At 38.9% G+C, this 20902-nt stretch overlaps 1 protein-coding gene across 1 annotated transcript in view; it reads left to right on the forward strand.

Moving 5' to 3' along the window:
- Positions 1-20902, forward strand: part of AFG2A (AFG2 AAA ATPase homolog A) — a 231644-nt gene that overhangs the window by 163611 nt on the left and 47131 nt on the right. The window contains 1 exon segment of the mRNA XM_005143020.3: positions 1286-1450. Coding sequence (XP_005143077.2) covers positions 1286-1450 — 165 coding nt within the window.

Below are 20902 nucleotides of genomic sequence, written 5' to 3' on the forward strand. Positions count from 1 at the left end.
TTTGGGGTTTTTTCAAATGTCAAGTAAGAAAGGCTGGGATGGGTTTTACTTTTTTTACTGTATACAGTTTTAAAAAAACTTGGCTATTGTTAGAAGTATTAGGGACATGAACTTCCTCTCTTCTCGGAGATTTAAGAGCTTGGCTTCCCCTGTGTATCAGATATAATTGTTTTATATATAGATAATGTTTGTTTTTTGACCCTGTCCAGAAAGCACAGTGATAGGTACTCTGGTCTGGTCGGAGGGGTCTCTGAGAGGCCCTGGGGCCCCCTGCTGCACAGCACGGGACTGGCCAGCACCAGCACCACACTGGGAGAGCTTGGCTTCATCTGGCTAAGCTGCAAACCCCCCGAGGACAGTTTCTGCAGCCATTCTGCTGACCTGCACCAAGGCTGCACTTCTACAGATTTATTTTCACCCCATTCAGCCTAAGCCCTCCATGCTACCCTTTGTGGCCATTGTCCTCTCTTAACATTGTTACTGCTGCCCAGAGTTTGTTCTGTCACCCTCCCCAGTGTATGTATAATCTGAGTAACCCTGGTAAACCAAAGCACAAGGGCCAATATATGTGTATGAAACTGAAAAGTTGAGGCTTTAGCTTTTAACTGTGTTAATCTGTGGGGTTTTCTGTTGTCTTGTGGCACAAGAGGAGAAACCAGGATATTTCCAAAAGTTCAAAGCTGATATTAAAATGTATTAATTATAGTGCTTTTGCAAGACTATGTTTTTTTTTTTCTCTCCCCTTTTGAAGCTGAATATTACTGGCCTCTGTTGTTACTTTATTTTGCATAAAATTCTGCTAGAGTAAAATGCTCCTCAGTAAGCATGTGCAGCTCTAATAGCTTGGGATAAATCAACATGAATTCAGCATGTAAGTTTCACTTCAAAACCCTTTTTTTTCCCCTCTTGTCTTAATTGAATACCTGAGATTGGGATGTGTCCATTGCCACCTGTCATTCTGCCAAGTCCTGACATTCCAGCACACCTTGCAACAAGCCTAAATTATTATTTTAGGAAAATGGCTATGGTTCTTTATGATTCTTTTTTTCCGTAAACTGGTATTTCACAAGCTGAGTAGCCTTACTGTCTTTTCAGCGACTGGTCCATTCTAACAGAAGAGATTAACCACTCTCACACATAGCTTGGTTATTATTGTATAAGCTCTTGCTTTGCTGAAATTGTTGGTAATTTGGTGGCATTGTTGTTTTTAATTGAGTTGTCATTTTTACTTTCTTGATGTGATGTGCCATGTGCTGTAACTTTTCCTCTGGTGCTTTCATTGCAGGCCTTGCTGAGACCAGGACGAATAGATAGAATTATCTATGTGCCATTGCCAGATGCAGCCACTCGCAAGGAGATCTTCAAACTTCATTTTCAGTCCATGCCAGTCAGTGATGAAGTCTGCTTAGCAGAGCTTGTTCAGCGCACACAGAAGTACTCAGGAGCAGAGGTAAAACTTTTAGAATGGTAATTGCCACAGAGTCAGTGCACAAAATTGTGATTTTAAAATGGAAATCAAGTATCGACCAGGTATCATCCCTTAAGGCTTCTCAAAGCGGTGGGAGGAATTATGAAAAGGAATGTTTGTGAGATTTCTATGTTTCTGCGTAGAAAACAATACAGTCTGGGGCTTTTTTCCTTCAAGATCTCCATCAGATTGTTGGCAGGGGGAGGGCCTCTTCCAGGAAGAGCCCTAGTACCATCATGGGTGCCCTCATTAAGGATGTGCTGCCCTGAGATGTGGAGGGAGGTGGGAGCAAGTGCCCCCAGACTGCCCAGACAGTTCACCTGGGTCTCTCCACATCCCTGGGGATCTTCTTTGCATTTAAGATTGTGACTGAGAACCTCAGATGGAGGGAAGATAGGCAGTGTTATGGGATGGTGTAGGGGAATTGCAAGGAAGTCACTGGTCACTTTGAGGCTCATATTTTCCTATTCCATGTAACCAAGACATAATACACAGCAGTACTTCTTGTTATAGCTCATTGCTATTAGTTGGTCAGCTTCTGACAATGGACGTCAGACAGTTATTTCCTGTCCATGGCAGAAGAAGAAGCTTTCCCAGGTACTTATGCCTGGCAGTTAAAATAAGTATTGATAGTTAGTGGTCACCACTCTGCTCTGTGAGTATTATTCATGTCAGTGTCTCATAAAAGGATATTTCGTTCTTTTCTCATTTTGATCAGTTGAAAGGAAATAACATTACTTCAAAAATTCAGAATGTTATTAAGGTTGCAAATTTGAGCTCTTAAAAGGTATGAAATACCAGAATTAAAATTTCCACCTTCCTGTAGCCTGGTGTATGCATAATCATACCATCTTTAATTACATAGTCACCTTCTGCTTTTTCCATAGCAGATTGGAAAATGTGATGTGCTTCCCTCAGCTCCCCATCTTTCTGTGTGCTGTTTACAAGGGCAGGGAAATAAGTTAAACTTTTATCTTGGCTCACGAGAGAGGGCAACTGTGGAGTGTTTGTGTGATTCCTATAATGCTGAAGGCTTTCTCAACTAGTCATTGGATATGCTTCCAGGCAAGACATTTGCTCGTTTAGCTATTGCTATAAATGCTGGTACACTATAAAATTCTGCATTGTGTACTGGCTGGTGGGGGCACTGCTGTTAGTGCTGCAAGTCCAAGGGATGGGCTCTGACCTTGCCAAATGCAGCAGCAGCAGGGCTTGGCAAGCCTCCAGGCTTGTTCTGGGAAGCTGTGTCACAGTGGACACCAAAGTCAAACCCGCAAGAGCTTTCCTCCTCCACAGCACAGGACAAACTGTGCCCTGGGAATGGATGAATGAAGCCTGTGTAGTGACCAAAGCTGTTTTGTGTAGCACATCTTTTTGCCACAGAATGTGGGATCTCAGAATGAACAAAAGGCAGTAAAAAAGGATCACCGGCTTAAATGTCAGTCTGGAAAATTGTCGCAGCTCTACTGCCTCCATGCTTTGGAGTGGTGACTCAAAACAGTACTATGTTTTTACCCAGATGTCAGTGATGCTGCGCTGGCAGAATATATCTGCCTCTGGATGAGTTACAAGCCTCAAAAAGCATAAATATAAACATATTTTCTGTTGTGTATGGAAACTGTCTTCTTACCAGGTAACAACTATAATGCTTGTATTTTAGAAATTCCAAGGATTTCCTTTGAATCTGGATCAGCTGAGGCTCTAGTGGTGAATTCCTGTGCCTAGTTGATAATTAGTCACAAATGTCTTGGTGCTGGCTTTGTACATTACCAAAAATAAGTTAATGGGTCACTGAGTGCAGCTACAGACTAGTTGTGGAGGGGGAAGAAAGCCTGCCTGTTTCCAATACGGCATTTCTCATGAATTTTGTTCTTTCACATCATTCAAAGAGTTATAATAACTGAGATGTAAAGAGTAAATACAGAAGAAGCCTCAGTCAGTGTTCTTTGGAAGAATATTATAGTCTTGACGGTTGGCACGCACAGTGGCCAGTTTCATTAAAGCCTTTTCTTCCTAGTGTCTCCAGCTTCCCAGCTTTAGAAATAGTTTCCGCTGTTGAATAGCAAGTTCCCATTCTACTGTTCTATCCTTTGTTTAGAAAAAGAAATGGAAAATGCTCGGGTTTGTGACTAGAAAATGCTGTATGAATAAGGAGTTACATGTAAAGGTGCATTGAATCATCCTGACATGAGCTGAATAAACAGCAAATAAAGTGGATAGCTCATTATGTGTCTGGCTTCCAGCCTGGCCTTTTTTCAGATCAGATATTTATGTATTTTTGCCTGTCATCACTGATGACCAGTTATCTCTATTCACCTCCTGGATGTACATTTCTTTTAATGAGTATCTTTAAAGATATATCAAGATAGCAAAATAGGGTGATTACTTCCCACTGCTGCACGTGAGAGAATATTGAAGATAATTTACGAGGGTAGATTGCAATTTCCTTCTCTAGTGTGTAAGGGAAGTTTAATATTAAAAAAAAGGTGCATTTACATTTTTAGTGTAAGAAAAAAAGTAATGTCTGTACAATTAGTTTTTATTATGTTAATAGTATAGATCAAACAAAGCCTTAGCTGAAATATTTGGGTTTGAGTTTCATCTTCATTACCAGGCCCTTCTGAAACAGTGTTCTGCATCAGTGCTTGAGGTTGTTCTTCTGCATCAGTAAATCAGGAAAGTAAGAAATTGTCCATAGAAGTTTCTAAATAGCAAAGTTTGGCCTCCAAGCTGATGTTAACACTGAGGATCATTCCCTCCTCCCTCGGAGGCAACTTCTTTGGCTGCATCTCTGCCATGAAGGCGTTTGTCTGTTCCCAGGACCACCTCAACCTCTTTTTTGCTGAGCTGGTGTGACCGAGCCAAACACAGGGTGGGTCTGGTTGCTGCAAGGACAGCGCTGCAGTAACCATATGTCTCCTTGCCCTCACACACAGACCAGTGGTTTCACTGGTGTGGCAGATGAGCCATCAAACTGGGACAATACTCTTATATTTGTCCCCAGCTTTTTTTCCTGGGAAACTTCTACTGAAGGCCATGCCCAGACAGCTGACGCTTGGCATGGTTCAGCAGGAGAGTGGGATGGGCTGTGCTGCCCTGCTGGTCTCACTGGCACTTCCAGGTGCTGCAGCATTAGCAGGGAGCACTGGTAGGCACAAAGAGGTCTCTAGTTCTTGAAAGTAATAAAAATGGTTAAAACAAGTACGATGCTGCATTGAAATTTTTCTAAGGTTTATTCTAGTGTTCCTGCATTTTATTTTGTGGAAAAATTGCAGGAGATTCAACTTTTAGAAGACTGATGATTTTTTTTTTTATTTTTTTAATGCTTTTATATAATTGGGATGTCTTCACTCAAAGATTAACTGGATTATAGGTTTTTTTCTAGAGCATTTGCACTGTAGTACTTCATGGTGAACATTTTTTTCTGTTTGATTTCTCTGTGCTTTCTGTAGAGTGCAGTGAATTAAAGATCCAGCCGCAGAAGTATTTAAAAGTGATGTTTGAAAGTGCAAGCAGTTTGAGTTCTTTGGGTCTCATTTGCTTCATTTGATGATGCTGCTACAGCCAGCTTGCTTTAGGAAAGATGGGCCTTCCATGGACTCCAGTGCTCTACTTTTTTAATTTTGGGTTCAGATTAGGCTTTTCATAATTACTAGCTGCTCTCTGCTGTAATACAAAACACCCATAGTCCTAATTCACTTTCTAGTGCAAGTACAAACAAAATCATGTGGACAGTATCAGATAGAAAATTGCTTGTCCAGCAGTTTTTATATTATGCATTGTCTCACACAGAGAATAAGAAAGTCTGTAGCTGGAACATGTCTTGGTCTAGAGGAAGGATACCTGCCTTTATAAAAGCAGAGCCTGGTGTCTTTATTAGATGGGGGGGGGGTGGTGGGGGAAGAAGATTGTATCATTTGCCTTTACAAATTAAGTGGAAGGGGTGTGTCCATCTTCAAATCCTTGGAGGCTGCTCTGAGAAAAGGGATGATCAAGGGATGAAACAGTGTTTCCCCATTGTAGAAATATTTAGTTCCAGAAAGTAGGTGATAAAAAGGAGAATAAACTCAGTAGAGTGAGGAACCTTCTTTTATTGTCTGAACCACAGTCACGTTTATGCTTTGTTACAGTTTAGAAGGCAGTAGCAGAGAGGGAAGTTTTAGGCAGAAACTTAAATCAAGTGTTGAGTAGTTTTGAGTTTAAAGTTGCTTAAAAATAGTGGAAAAAAATCAGTATTCTGGATATGATGGCCATATTCTCAAGACCAGCATGCTTATAAAAGTAAGCTAATGGGACTGAGTGCTTTTAAATTGGTGGAAAGCAGGTCATGGTGAAAGCAAAGGCTGGCATTGTTTCTATGCTATTATCAGTTTCCATGCTTACAGGACACAATCGTAAAGCAGGAATCTGGGAACCTGTAAATCTTTCACTGGTTCTTAGTAGAACAGTTGATGTAAAAAATATCTTTCTCACTTTGCAATAACTTTCAATGGGAACAAAGAATGAAGGGGGAAAGCTGCAAGCCAGTGAAAGTTTGCTCTGGCTCATATGAGGACATACTTGATGCCAAAAAGTATCTTTGCAGCAGCACACTAGTTTCAGTCGACTAATGCCTTTGACTCCTAAAATATGTATTCTAAAACATGCATGGTCTTGTTTAAAAGATACTGATGTATTTAAACTATAAACTTTAATAAAAACCCACTGCAAATAACCAAAACCTTCCCAAACTCATCTTTCTCTTACAGAGGAAGGTACCAACTACAGAATAAGTAAGGATGTCTTCCACTGTAGGTATACAGGAAAGTAAACAATCTTTTAAGATATTGTGAAAAATTTCTCACTTCTACAGTAAAGGTGAGAGAGGGCTGAGATACAGGTTAAAAAGGACATATGACAAATTAGAATATGTTATCTTCTTTACACCTAGTTTTTCCATGAAGGAAAAGGTCTTCCAAACTTAAGGGAAAGGCTTTCTGCTTAACATTTTTAAAGGGCAATAAATCCAATCCCGTATAGTAGCCTGAAAAGAGACACAGGCTTTTGGGAGTGAAGGCATCAAAAAAGTAGAAAAACAAAGGGTGATGTTTCTGTGTGGAGGAAAAAGCAAACAAACAGTAGACCTTTCAAATCATGTCATGGCTACAGCCCATCATTTTGATTTTTAAGTACAAATGTGTTTGTTCCTTTTATGCTTAGTTATGCTAGATACAGCATGTGTTCAATTCCCATTGAATTCCACAGGTGTTGAAGGCTGTTGCGGTTTAAGCCCAGCCAGTAACTCAGAACCACACAGCTCCTCCCTCACTCCCCACCCCTTTGCTCCCCCACCTGGCTCCCAGAGGCATGGGGAGGAGAATTGAAATAATGTAACTCCAGCGGGTTGAGATAAGAACAGTCCAGTAACTAAGGTATGACACAAACCACTGCTGCTGCCACCAATAATAATAATGATAAGGGAAATAACAAGGGAAGAGAATATAACCGCTCACCACCCGCTGACTGATATCCAGCCTGACCTGAGCAGTGATCTAGCCCTTCTGGATAACTGCCCCCAGTTTATATACTGGGCATGGAATGCTGTGGTATGGAATGGCTAGTTTGGTTCAGGTGTCCTGTCTCTGTCTCTGCTTCCTCCCGGCTTCCCCTCCTCCCTGGCAGAGCATGAGACTCAGAAAGTCCTTGGCCAAAGTAAACATTACTTAGCAACAACTAAAAACATTGGTGTTACTAGCGTTGTTCACAGGCTGAAAGTCAAAAACACAGCACTGCACCAGCTACTAAGAAGGAGAAAAATGACTGCTACTGCTGAACACAGGACAAAGGCACTCCACACATCATTAGGGGACTGGGCCCTCAGATTTTAAACTTCTAAGATACCACAAAAAAAAGTATGTGTCTCATCAGAAATGTGTGATTTAGTCATTAAAGCATCTATGACTGAAACAACTCTGGCCTGACTCTGCTGGATGGCCTTTCCTCCTGAGCAAGTTCTGCTTAGCTCCACATCAGGATACAGTATTACAGTGAAATGCAACTTTCAAGGTGAGGAACACTGTCAGGTTGAAACACAACAAGATAAAGGCCTCAGATGAACCTCTGAAGTTTCTCTTGGAACAATGCATAGGATCTGTTAATTTATATCACTCATTGAAACGTGAACGTTTTTGTGTGGGTGGGTGAGGAAAAGACACTCAGCCTTCATCCAGTATGGGTAATACAGGATCACCTCCTTCCTACACACATTTTCAGTGCTGAGGATGTGTTTGGCACAGGTGGCTGGAAGGTGAGGAAATACCTGGCATTCGGAATGTTTTCCAAATGTCAATGTTTGGGATAAATGAGATGAATCACCGGAAAGGAAATAAGTACTAGACAGGACTTCCCATGGGATTTTGCTTACTGCTGGTCTCACAAGAACCTTGTGCGTGCAGAATGTGCTTGGACAGATCAAGAATGAGGACAGCATGAGTGCCTGGGTAATCACTCATGGGCATGGTGGTGCTGAACCGCAAGAGTTTGTGGCATGACACCGCCTCTGCCTGCTCTCCTTTTAAGCCACTTTAGAAAGCTCTGGTTCCCCTCATGCATTTTTCAAAGATGGGTGGGGTTTATTGCCCCAAGTGGCCTGATTTTCATCACATCTTATCTCAGCTGAAACCTGATGAGGTACTGTTTGTATTCACCCTATGTGTATAAAAGCATGGGTGGCAATTAGCATCTTTATGCAAAATGGAAGGTTTGGTATCCAGGAGAGTATTTGCACTGAAACTTATGCCTGGCTAGCTCATCCGGGAAAGAACATTTTATCCTTCAGTGAAATAATGATTTGCTAACGGTTTAATCAAGCAGAGGAGATTTAAAGCATCTGGCTGAAGGGGCATTAATGTTTCCGAAAAGTTCAGACCCATTAACAGTTCAGGGAGGATATAGTCGAAACTGCTTCCTAAGTAACTCAAAAAACAGTGATCCTCAGAGGGATGTGGGGAAAATGCCAGAGGGAATTTGAACGAGCCCCCAGATGAGCACCAAACAGTCTCAAGGTATGAAATTCAGTCTGCTGCTTAACCTGAGATTTTCTTCCTCCATACAGCCCGAAGAGCTGAACATTTTGATTCCTTAAATGCTGAAACAGATAGGAAGCAGTTGATTTCAGTATGTTTTTTTCTTCCTTTCTGTGTCTTCATTAGCTATTTTAATGGCATACTTTACCCACATTCTGTAAATGAGCACCTCTGTTTGCTTTTGTCCTCCCAGTGCCTTTGAAGAGTTATTGTTGTATGCCTGTTTGGAAAAGAACCTGCAACAAGAGCATCACTTGTGCCAGGGGTATGCAGTCCTCTGCTTACAGGGCTGCTCACTTCCCATGAGCTTTTACGAAACAGCTGTAGCTTCACCACACCAGCCAAGGCCACGGGAGATGCCTTCCTCTACTGGCATTGCTGAATGTGCTGTTTGCTTCCCTCCACTGCCCTTGCCTCCCCTTTTCCACACTACCTTGACTGCAGCGGAGTTACCAGGAGCTCCCCTTTGTTGAGGGTGGCAGGAGGGAGTGTGCTGCCAGCACAGTGGGGGACTGTTGAGATGTCAGTGAAACACAACTGTGTAAAAGAGGGACCTTAGACTGATACTTTCTCAGGCAGCTTCACTTGCTCTCTGCTCTTGCCTGTGACTCTGCTGCTTTATTGTCCTTGTTTTGGCTGTAGCTCCTAGCAATGGAAAAACATGTTGCTCTTTAAAAGCAGATGGGAATTCATTCCTGAAGGAAAAAATGTCTCTTTAGGCTACTGCTATTGTTTTCTGTTAGTTTTATTTTTTGACTGCGAGTTATTTCTAGCAACTTTTAATTTAATTCATTCTTCCTTTTTTTTTTTTTGAATCAGACAGCAGGGATTATCCTTCCATGTCTTGAAGCACACGCATTCAGTAGACCACTGATCACAAATGGGGGTATATAAGTTTGAGTTAAAATTGTATTTTGCAGTGATCAGGAATAAATTGAAAATGTCAGTTTATTTCTGTCTTTTGAAGTATTTACATAATACAGATGCTAGTATCAGTTCAGAGTGGTAGAATTCGCTTTTATGTTAATAAAAGGAAGAGGAAAAAAAGAAAAAAAAGCACTTTCTCTTCACATTGACCTGTTTTTCTTATTTAAACTTGTACTGTTGGCACTTGGTCATAGAAGATGTCATAGGGTATGTGGTTAGAAGGGAACTTGCTGCTTTGATTTTACCTCAACTCTAGTCCTAAAGTATAAGGCAAGGCACACAAATTAGAGAAAGTCATTAAAAAGTCATTGTACTTCACAGTAAATTAAGTCCTCATCCTCGACCATTATATACTAACTTCACGGCCAGATCTTCACTGTATACAAGTTATAAATACTGTACATGTCTTAGTACGTTAGCAAAAGATAACATCCAGACTTTTTTGTATCATTTTCCATGAGACCACTGATTTGTATCCACTTTTTTCATACATGGGGAAAAAGTAAATATTCTTACATACCACTTGCTGTTTCTCAATCCCTTAACAGCATGTATCTAACTGGCTTAACTGCCTATTGTAGTTACTTGTAGTAGTACACAATGTCTGACTATCAAATCTCAGTGTTCAGTTTACCTTTCTTTATGTACATATATATTTTCTTCTTGGATATGCTGAGAGTCTCAAGGGGTTTCCCACGGAGGTAGCACTGAGACATAATCTTAGGCATCAGCTTGGCCAGGAGAGCTTCAGAGAGCTCCCTGCTGCTCCAGTAAAATTTGCTCTCCGTTCTTAACAGAATTCAGTGCTCCAAAAATAAGGGGAGTACTTGGACAATGATATCCAAAATAGTTCTGATTGTTATCTTAATTGGCACCAGGAATATTTAAATGCAGTACCTGAAGGCTAACTCAGATGGGATGTTTATACCAGATGAAACCATAGAGAGGAACACCTTGTGCTGACCTACTTGCTTTTCTGGTACTGTGCCAGTTAAATTGCTGTCAAGGGGGAAGAAATGTTAATGAATGGCAGAGGAACGAACAATGGAGCACAGGTATAAAAGCTTATTAATCTACCTGAGTATTGTTGTTGTGAACGAAGAGCATGTATTTTAATGACAATGCTCTTTACACTTCACTGAACTGCAAAGATTGGAGAGGTGTGTGTATGAATTAAAATATTTGAACGTATATTGGTATCTTTCTGTACATACAGAATAGGATGTTTGCCTTTAGCAGTCATCGGCAAAGTAATGGTTGCTGTTGCAAAAATTTGGAACATAACAATATCTAATAAGATCAGTAAGTGTGACATTAGGCTGAATATCTTCCACAATAAATGCACTGAATTGCAAACTTTAAAGCTATACCAATTAAAGCTACTTTTGTGTAGAATGTGCACAAACTATCTGCTTCCATTGCTTTCTCCTGTAATAGAAATAATATTTCATTTTTGTAAAGTAAATTTTGAGTTCATTTTGTGAAAGATGGTCATTACTGATAAAGTATTTGCAGAGTTTTATGTTCTTGGTGTTTTGGATTTTTTTTTCTTAACATTTTAATTGTGATATGCTTTAGTAGTTGCCATCCCAAAAAATGTATATGAACCACAAGTTTACATACCTGTCATCTCCTTAAGTTAATTGAGTTTAAAAGTTCATTCTGCTGTGTTCCTTTCAAAGAGGTTTTGATTATGCATAATTTTATTTTTTGAAGCGAGATTTTTTGGGACAGAATAGTTGAAATACCTGCCTTTGTTCTGCTTTTTTATCCACAAACTTTAGTAACAACAGTGTTGGAGTTTGGGGGGTTGGGGGGAGATTAAGCTGCTCAGCATCAATTCTGAAACAGTTTGAGAAGTTGTTAGTAATTAAAATAGTCACTGATTCTGAATATGGGAACAAGGAAGCTTTCAAGTACTTGCAGCCAAACCCATGTTGTCAAACAGGGCAGTTTTCATTCTTGCCATGTAACTTTGGCTTTCACAGCCTGCCTGAACAGTGGCTGTTCAGGAGGAGGAGAGCTGTGGTCCCACTGAAGAAGGCACATTAAGAGGAGCTATCTGCAGCTGGCTTTTTGTTTTGTATTTGAATCCTAACAAAGATTTTGTATTGGCACAAAACTTTGGTCTTAGCATTCAAACCATTGCCTGGAATAGAAGCTGTCAAATAGCATATTGTAGCCCCATGGAGAAGCTGATGTGTGCCTGCACTACTGTAGCTCAGATTTTATGTTATCAAAAAATGGAAGTTGTTATTTTCAAGTTATCTTTTATGGTTTCCCTTAAATACATAGGGAAATACATAAAGCTTTGGATTGCCTTTGGCAGAAGGATTAAATGATTATTGGCAGATGGAAAAGAGCACAGTAACAGCTCTGCAGCAAATTATTAGCTATGTTAGAAGCAATTCCATGGATCATTTTGCTTTTTAATTAAACTTTTTTAAGCTATCATGTAGTTCTCAGCTTAAGCTTTTTGTTTCCTGTCTTTGAGTAATGAAAATGTCAAGGATAATCAGGTAGAAAAAGAAGCCTTTCAGGTCTTAGTCTTCTGTAATTTGTCCATGGCATTGAGTGTACAGAAGTGAACCGTCAGATATGGGTTGACCACTTGCAGTGGATGAAAACAGCAAACCCCAAGATGACTGCAATTCCTAATTGGTCTTGACATCCCCATTGTCAGGGAGGAAAACCAAGAGAGTTTTTCCCAGTTTAAAGGAGCTGCTTTGGATGTTGTTTGTTTGACGGTTTATTTTCTTATTTAGGGAAGCGGGGGGCTGTTAATTGTGATTTCAGAGTAGTTGGCATCTTACAGAGATTGGCTTTCTGGTGTCCTAGCAAACAAAATAAATCTGTGATAAAACTAGACTATTACTATTATACGTAACATTGCACAGTGAAACACCCCATTAGAGGGAAGGGAGGGGAAGAAAAGTAATCTGTCTTCTGATTTGTCTTGTATATTTCTGGTCTTATTGTGTTTTCTACTGGGATAAACCAACTTTGCCTCTTTCCAGAAATGCTCCCAGTGACCTCCCATTTGATGGGAAACTGATGGGGGGGGGGGGGGGGGGGGGGAGGGGCAGATGTGGGGAGAAAACTGTAGATGGCTCATCAATTAGACTCTGTGGGTATCTTGGGTAGGATGTTACCAAGTATTTGTGAGTTCGTGTTGGAAAAACTCCACTCAATCTCTTTGGCAGCCACTTGCAGGGTATGGTTTTTGCCATTCAGGCAAGAAAAAAGAGAAGAAACCAGAAGGACAGGTTGTTGAGGATTTTTCTTATGACAGTTACAGGGGCTTGGATGTTCAGTACTGCTATACCACCACAAGCAAGCAACAATAAAAATCCCCAAGTTCAAGAGCCATGTGCCACTTGCATTTCTAGTTACCTCTGCAAGGTGCCATTGTGGCTGTGTACCTGGAGAGAGGTGTTTTGGGGAGTTCCCTTGCCAGGGGGGACATGCAGTGTGGCTGTTAGGGACATGGGCTCATTGCAGACTCCTGTAATTATCCATGTTACTGTTTTGTGGGATCTTGCCATTTCTGTGGTCATTTTTGTGTATTTACATGTTATATAAACGAGGGGGAGAAACAAACCACTCTCCTTTGTTAGCGAAACAAAATTTGGAGGCAAGAAAATATCTTCTGTAATTTAGTATAAGCAAGAGAGAGCAAAGCTTTTCTTGATTCTGACTTTTCTAGTTTAAGGCCTGAGGACTTCCAAGGAAGAGTTTGCAGTCTTGCTTAATATTCGAACAGTAAACGCTCATCGTAATAAGATGTCAGTTCTCTTCAGAAGTGGAATGTAGTCAAAACATTAAAAGCTGAAAACTTACTCTTCCTTTCTAACATTCTTTGGTACTGAAAGTGCAAAATTATTTGTGAATTCAGTAAAGTAAGCTCAAGGAAGAAACCGGGATTTGGGGGAATTTTAAGAAAGATTTTGCACATGATTTTTTTTTTAATAAGTGGATATATATCTCACTAAAGACCTTCCTTTTCTTGTTTATGATGTTCTTCAAGCATATATAGAAAATAAGTTCTATAAACTTATCCATTCAGAAAGTATTCTGTTCTTTCTTGTACCTCTTCTTTTTTTGTATACTGTTTTTGCATCCATGAGCTAAAAAATAATATTTTTAAATTCATTAGTTTATTAAAAAAACCCCAAAACAACAAAAAAACAAACCACACACAACTAAGTGTTAATAAAGATAAAATACAGACATTTATTAAAAACAATATTTATGGAAGAGCAGGGGGAAAAAGGCAAAAAAAAGCATTAAATTCAAATGTCCTGTATCAATGTATGGAAGTTGGAGTAAGAAAGTGAACTTGAGCATTTAGACAGTATCTTACCTTAGGCTAATTGTTTGCCATTGAAAGGGAGTGTTATGTTTTGGACTTACTTCCTTGTAACTCATAAATCTTGGCTGTATAAATGTTCAGTCATTAATTAAGGCTTTCAAATTAATATGTTTCCTGACTGGACTTGGCTGTTTTTGCACAGAGCAATGCTGTTTCCCAACTTCCCAATTTAGGAGCACTCTCAAATGTGTGATATGGAAGTATGATGTTTATTGCGGAGAGTTAATGAACAGCATGTATGGGGGTGGGGAGAGGCATTTCATTGCTAACTTGTGCAGGAAATAGGGGGGTGGTATCAAAATGGGTTTGTGTACTTTAATTACTTCCCTTACTTCAAACAATGCCAAATTTACTATTTTATATTGATAATATATTATATATATAATTTATATACTTATATATAATTTATACAATATATATATAAATATATAATTTATATGTATAGAATATATATAAGAAATATATGTAATAAGTAAAATAAATAAATATAATAAATATAATAAAGTTATAATAAAGAATAACTTTCATTATTCTAGGATAGTTTTCTGTCTGCAATTCAGCCAGTGTACTCATCGTGATATACAAATACAGCCCAAAAGTGATGCAAAAGGTTTCAACTTCTGTTAGAGACTTTTTAAAAATTAATTGGTAATATTATCACTCAAGTAGTATTATCATTGTGTTCATCTTACCTGCTTATACAGTAACATGGTGCTCATTTGGCATTTGTGTCCTACTTGCGTTATACTTTCTTTATATGTGTGTGTGTATATATATATGTGTCCTTTCTTACTTATCAAGCCATATAGGAGATTTTGACATATATGTACTTATTTCTCCAATATTCAGGATTTTCAGAAATTGATATTTGGGTGATGATATGTACAATACACATTGTACTGCAAACATCCATGTTAACTTTATTTTGCACAAGTGTGTTGTTGCAGTGTTGAAATCAAGTCTGGCAGTGCTTCCTCTGAAATGAACATCCCCTAGCTCATCCAATAAATTTGCTGTCAAAGGTTTGCAGAAGCTGCAAATGAATCATCCAGCCAGGTGTGGTATTTTACAAACAGGTAATCCTGGAGATGAGCTACATTTTGTAGCTATTTCACACCAGAATTGTTTCCATTACCTGGATTCCAGCTGACTAAATGTGTATTACAGTAGTCAACTTCCTTTGATTCTGTGTGTCCAATGAGTTTCATAAATAATTTGTATTTCTGTTCTGAGCTGTCTAATTTGTACATGAAACCTAGAGGAGCAGGAGTTAATCATGAACATTAACAAAAAAAGATGTCTCATTAGCTCTTTAAAGACTTACTGTTCAATTTATGAAAGTGTGTTACTGCTAATGCTTTCTTTGTCATGAAAGTGCAGAGAAACCATAGTGCTAATCAATATGCCCTTTACAAGGAACTAAAAAGTAGTCTGTAGCATGTGCTTACAGATCTGAAACAACTGTTCCCTGCCATGAACATGTATTTCATGTATGTATTGCACCAAGGAAGATACTTGTTTCTTAACAGGTAATTAGAAATAGACCAAATTTCAAAGTCTGAAATCTGAATTTAACTCAGCTGAATTTCATCACCTTTATCACTTCAACCAAAGCCAAACTATGAATACCTTCTCATTTCTAGCCTAGTCAAAGTTTAAGTTGTTCCCCTACCGCATTTCAAAAATTTTCATGTGAATAAAAAATTTCCTGTGACAAATGGAATTATTTAATGCACTTGAAATCAAATACATGTTTGAGCTTGCTAGACCCAAGGATTATTTCTTTAATTCCTAAAGATTAAAATGTCTTATAGTTTAATGTATATTATTAGATAGATAGCAGAAATAACAGAAGATGTATCAGGCTTGTCTTTATTTTTTAATTTTCAAAATGTGATGTATTTTACATCTGTATTCTGTTGCTGTCACTTCTGGACCTGTAGTTTCCTGACAGTTCACCTCTGTCAAATCAACTGATGCATAAACTACACAACGCTGTTTTGTGCGATTAGATTTTGATATAGCAAAATGATTTTTCCATGACCAAGAAAAATTCTTTGCATTTTAATGGGATCAATGAGAAGGCATGTTCTCTTTATCAGTTAGTCCCAAGATAAGCCACTGTAAATGTTTCCAGGTCTTTCACTATTGCTTTTTACAGGTTTCTAATAGGAGTCATGGCTCTATGTGTTTGTGAGGAGCAGGGGCTAGTGAATCCCTCTCCTTTTAATTGGTGTTTTGAAATTGAGTACAATTCCATGTGGCCTCAACACTACTACAAGCATGTTTAAGAACAGACTGACTTCTAAAAATTACTAAATTACTCTCCCACTATTATCATATCTTTTTGAAGCAGCAACCTTTTCTTGCCCCCATAAGATTATTGCCATCCAACAAGCTGTTTCAAAAATAGCTCCGTCTGCAGAAATTGGCTACAGAGATGCTGCATCAGAAGTGTGCAGGCAATGAGTGACCCACCAAGTTGGACAGGCGGTAGAAATCTAGGTGTCCTATCATGCTTGGTATATGTACTATTTGAGCATTATAGGAAGGCTTGCTAAATTATAAAACATAGCATTAGGAAACCATGGTAATAAATCTATCTTTTGCCAATCTGTATGTCCTTGGAAACAATCCTGGACTTGCTGGGAAAGAGGGTTTATTGTCTCATTGGTTTCTTCCTTCTTGTGAATTTGATAAATCATTTCACACATCATATTTGGTAGCAAGTAAACTACATTTCAAAGCCTGAATGATGCCTGTGTGATATTTGTAATTTGAAATCTGTTGCTACATAAGACTCAAGACAGGATTTGGTGTTGTATTTGGTAGTATCTATCTGACACCTGAGTTACTAAGTTACAGAACAAATTATAATTTGCTTTATTTCTTGTAACATACTGAGTAGGGCTTTTTTTGCAGTGTGCAAATTCAAAATCAAGAACTATATCCTGGGATGTTATTACAAATCATGTCTTTTGCAGGCCACCCATTTGTTCTGGTACCTCACTCCTGTGGGATGTTCCCAGTAGGGTTGCATCGAGCCACTGTTGAGTGGCTGGTGGTGGTTTTAATGCCATTCTTATGCTGTTCTGCCATTGAAAGAAGGACTTGAAAAACACAACAAGGAAGCTTAGAAAGTTTCTAAGTAGCTGAGCCTATTAAAGTGCTTAGAAAACTGCTGGCTTGACAAGAGTAAATAAAGAGGCTAAGTTAAGGTCAGTGGTGAGAGCCATGGTAAGCAACAGATCCCTGGACCACAGAAGCAGCTCTACTGATCCCACAGTCCTGTGGCTCTAAGCCTTTGCCCAACAACAAGCCAGTGCAGAGACCTGTATCCTCTTGCAATCATTGCTCATGCTTATGTTCTCAAGATGAACAAAACAACGTTACTGGTATTAAAATGACAAACCTAGTCCAATCCTAGCCCAGTCAGGATCCACACAGAACAGGTTGTTCCCTGCGAGTCAGAACAACACTGATAATGTTTGGCAAGAATAGCAAATACACATTAATATTTGCATTATGATAACAGAGCCTGTTTTGAGGTTTATATTTGATACTAGTAATTCATCCTCCATTTTGAGATGATTCTTTCCTACAGTGAATGGTCTTTCTTGAAAGTGTTTCATTTTTCAGGGAGCTTTTAGTCACTTTATTTTTAGCATTTTAAAATCCAGCTGTTTTATTGTACTAATGTTTAGCCTGCCAGTACTTTTTAGCACCAGATTTTTTTTATTTTAAAATAGTGAGGGGTTTTTGTTGTTTGTTTCTTCTTAAATCATATGCAACATTTAAAGAAAGCTTAATTAGCCCCAGCATGTAGGGAGAGAGAGGAAACAGTGTTCCGCATTTGAGATTATAATTAGCTACATTTATACAGAAGTGATTGTATTACCTAAATCTTTCTCCCTCCCCTCCTCCCCACCCCCTTTTTTTCTTTTCTTTTTTTTTTAATTTATTTTTGGATTAGATTGAGGGTAGGAAGGGAGTGCAGGCACAGTCTCTGTAAAAGAAGTGGAGGGAGTAAAAATGCTTCAGTGGATCTGGAAAACAAATACAATGAGCTGTCTCTGTAGAGCTGAAGCACTGGTCTTACTTTTAAAAGTCCTAGACAGAGGCAGAGTTTAAATTTCCGTTTAGGAGGTTTGCAAAGCTTGGAAAAGCCATGAAGGTCAAATCCTATTCTCAAGGTGTGAACACAGGACAAAGCTGATACTGGATAGGAAGGCCAGTCTTGTTACTGTTTTTTATTAAAATATTTTGTTGCTCCTGCTGCAAAGTAACATTGGTTTGAACATTTTCTCCCTCTTAAGTATTGTTCAGTCTTCCTCATTAAAAAAAACATTTCCTCAATAATAATGGGTTCCATATGTAGATGTACTATGTATGTAAAATGATACATATTAATGTAAGTAATCACACATGAAAATGTGAGGTTTTTGCTTTTCACCATGTAATGACTTTTCCTGCTTCAGCCTCCTGCCCCCAAAACAAGCAGAACAACAAGAAAACCCATCAAGAGGAAATGTGGTGTTTTAAATAGTTTTCCAGATACCAAGTTTTCTAAGTTCAAATGGAGCTGGCAGAGAAGGCAGGTGGCCAGCAGACTGACCACCGACCATTAGAGGAACAAGTCAATTTTGCAGTGTGGTTGATACCATGGGTTTGTGCACGCCTGACAACGAGCACACTGGAAAGCCTCAGCTCAGGAAAGCTGTTCATCATGTGCTTCACTTCAAAAATAGGGGCAAGTCCCTCTTCTTTCAGGATCCTTTATGCTGGTGAGGAGGATACTTACTCAGGTGCTTGCAGCTTATAGTTTTATCTTGCAGCTAGTTTAGTGTTCTGCTGAACTGCAACGCTGCGGTTAGATGGAGAGACTTTACAGTACTGCACACACTGTCTCAGAAACATGGGAAAAGCATTACTTAAAAAGAAGCAAAATCCCTTTCCTTTTTAGAGGGTTACATGAGTATTCCGATGTTTGCCTGTAGAAATAACACCTGTCCTCCATTTTGTGAAAAAAAAAAAAGTAAAGAAAAAAGAGCTATAAAAAAAACAAGTTACCTTGGGAAATCTCTGCATTTTTTTTATTTTTTGTGCATGATTTTAGGCAAAGGAAGATTCCCATATGTTCTGGTTAAGTCTTGTAATGTGATGCAGTCATTCAATTTGGCCGATAAGATGTTCTGCAGATATCCAACAGCAGATGAGTTTTGCTTTTGAGGGGTGGACAGAGACAGAGAAGACCTAGAAACATGCTTTACTTTGGACAGTGGTATGTGCAGCAACACTTAAAAGACTGCCAGAACCATTTCCCAAAGCAAAAGGGACACATCGGATTTTTCTTCAACCCAGAGGTTGATGACAAATTAAAAAAATATATTATCCTGAATAAGGAGTAGTAGTACAGGGTATTACCGTCTCATTACTTACACAAGAAAAAAAACCAACCAGTTATTAATTTTACTTTTATAAATTTTACATTTGTCTTTCTTCTGCAAAAAAACAAAAAATAAACACTAAGTTGAATAATTTATATAGTTTGTGTCATTGACGTAATTTTTTATGGTAGAAGTAGAATTCAGAATGCTTCAGCTTGAAAAGACTTTCAGTATTTCAATTTAAATTATTTTATCCATTTTCTTGCTAAATGTAATGAGTGAGGCTGAATTTGATCCTTTGTTTATCTGGCTTTGCAGTAAATTATATATTCTGCTTGGGAAATATTCTGTTCTCCAGCAGAAAACTTTTACAATTCTGCTTTTGGATGAACCTGAAATTGTAGGGAGTTTGGTTTTCTGAAACGGGCAGAGAATAAAAAATAATCTCCTTTTGAGTGTTGTGGGTTTTTTTTCTGGTTTTGTTTTTGTTTATATATATGTTGATAGTTGGCACTTTTACTTAAGCATCAGCATCCCATTTTCAGCTCTTTTCCTGTGGCACTGAATCATTCTTTTGCTAAGAACACCCAACAGACCACATAGTAGTTTGCAGGTTGCACTTTTGCACAGCCCTCTGGGTTTCTGTTCTATTTGTATTGACTCCACACTTGAAAGATAACACTTTATTTCTCAGGTAGAAGTGGTAAACTTGTAGGAAATGGATGTTAGAAAGCCTATAGAAGAATATTTAGTTGATCTGTATCTTAAAATGTATTCTGTTTGAAAATGTATTTAAATGATGATATGATTATACATAGTTGTGGGTGACTAATCTAGTCTATTGCTGCAGGTCATGGGAATAGTCATAAAAAGTATTTATTCTGAACATGAACCCGGATGCATGCTTTCCTGACATGTTTCCCATATGGTCTGAAAGTAAACACTAAATCAGATAGAGAATTGAGGAAAGGGGAGCAGCAGCAAGTGGGGATTCTGCAGCACTAAACCTGCAGCCCTATGTGGTTTGAAGCTGTAACTTGTTTTCTCTCAGCAGCAAAGAAAAGAAAGAATTAGTCTAAGTGGAATGAAGGTGTTCTGCAGACCTAGGAACCCGCTGAGACACAGGCACTGACAGAAAAAACATAATTAAAACTTTTATCAGAAAAGCATTGGTGGAGATGCAGAGAAAGTGGGTCACCTCCAGAAATTATGTGCTGTTTACTCACTTATGCTCAGTGCTGCAGCAGAGGCTAGTACTTCTCAGAAGACTTCAGCCTGCACACTCTTCCTGAAAACAAAGCGGTTTTAGGGAATTGCTTGTTCCACTTCAACAACTCACCATTCCTGTCAGTATTGACCTTACCTGGCTGTACCTCACGAGGCATATCTGGCAGGATATCCCTGTCAGACGTGGTGTCCTCCCTATGTCCTTCCCTTGGTTCTCACAACTTGTGTTGGGAAATCTGAACTGGGGAGACAGGGACATTGCAGATGGTCTCTATAGGGTATGGTTAGGGATCTGAACTGTGAGTACACACAAATGCATCTTCAATTGCAGCTGCAGTGCAAACAAGAACTCCTGAGTTACAAATTTTGTACGCTGGCTGTATGAGTGGGAGATCAGGAGCTGCACTTGGCAGGAGAAACTGTATTTTGGTATTGTCACTTCAACATGCATGAAAAG

This window comes from Melopsittacus undulatus, chromosome 5, assembly GCF_012275295.1.
Source record: "Melopsittacus undulatus isolate bMelUnd1 chromosome 5, bMelUnd1.mat.Z, whole genome shotgun sequence".
Taxonomy (NCBI): Eukaryota; Metazoa; Chordata; class Aves; order Psittaciformes; family Psittaculidae; genus Melopsittacus; species Melopsittacus undulatus.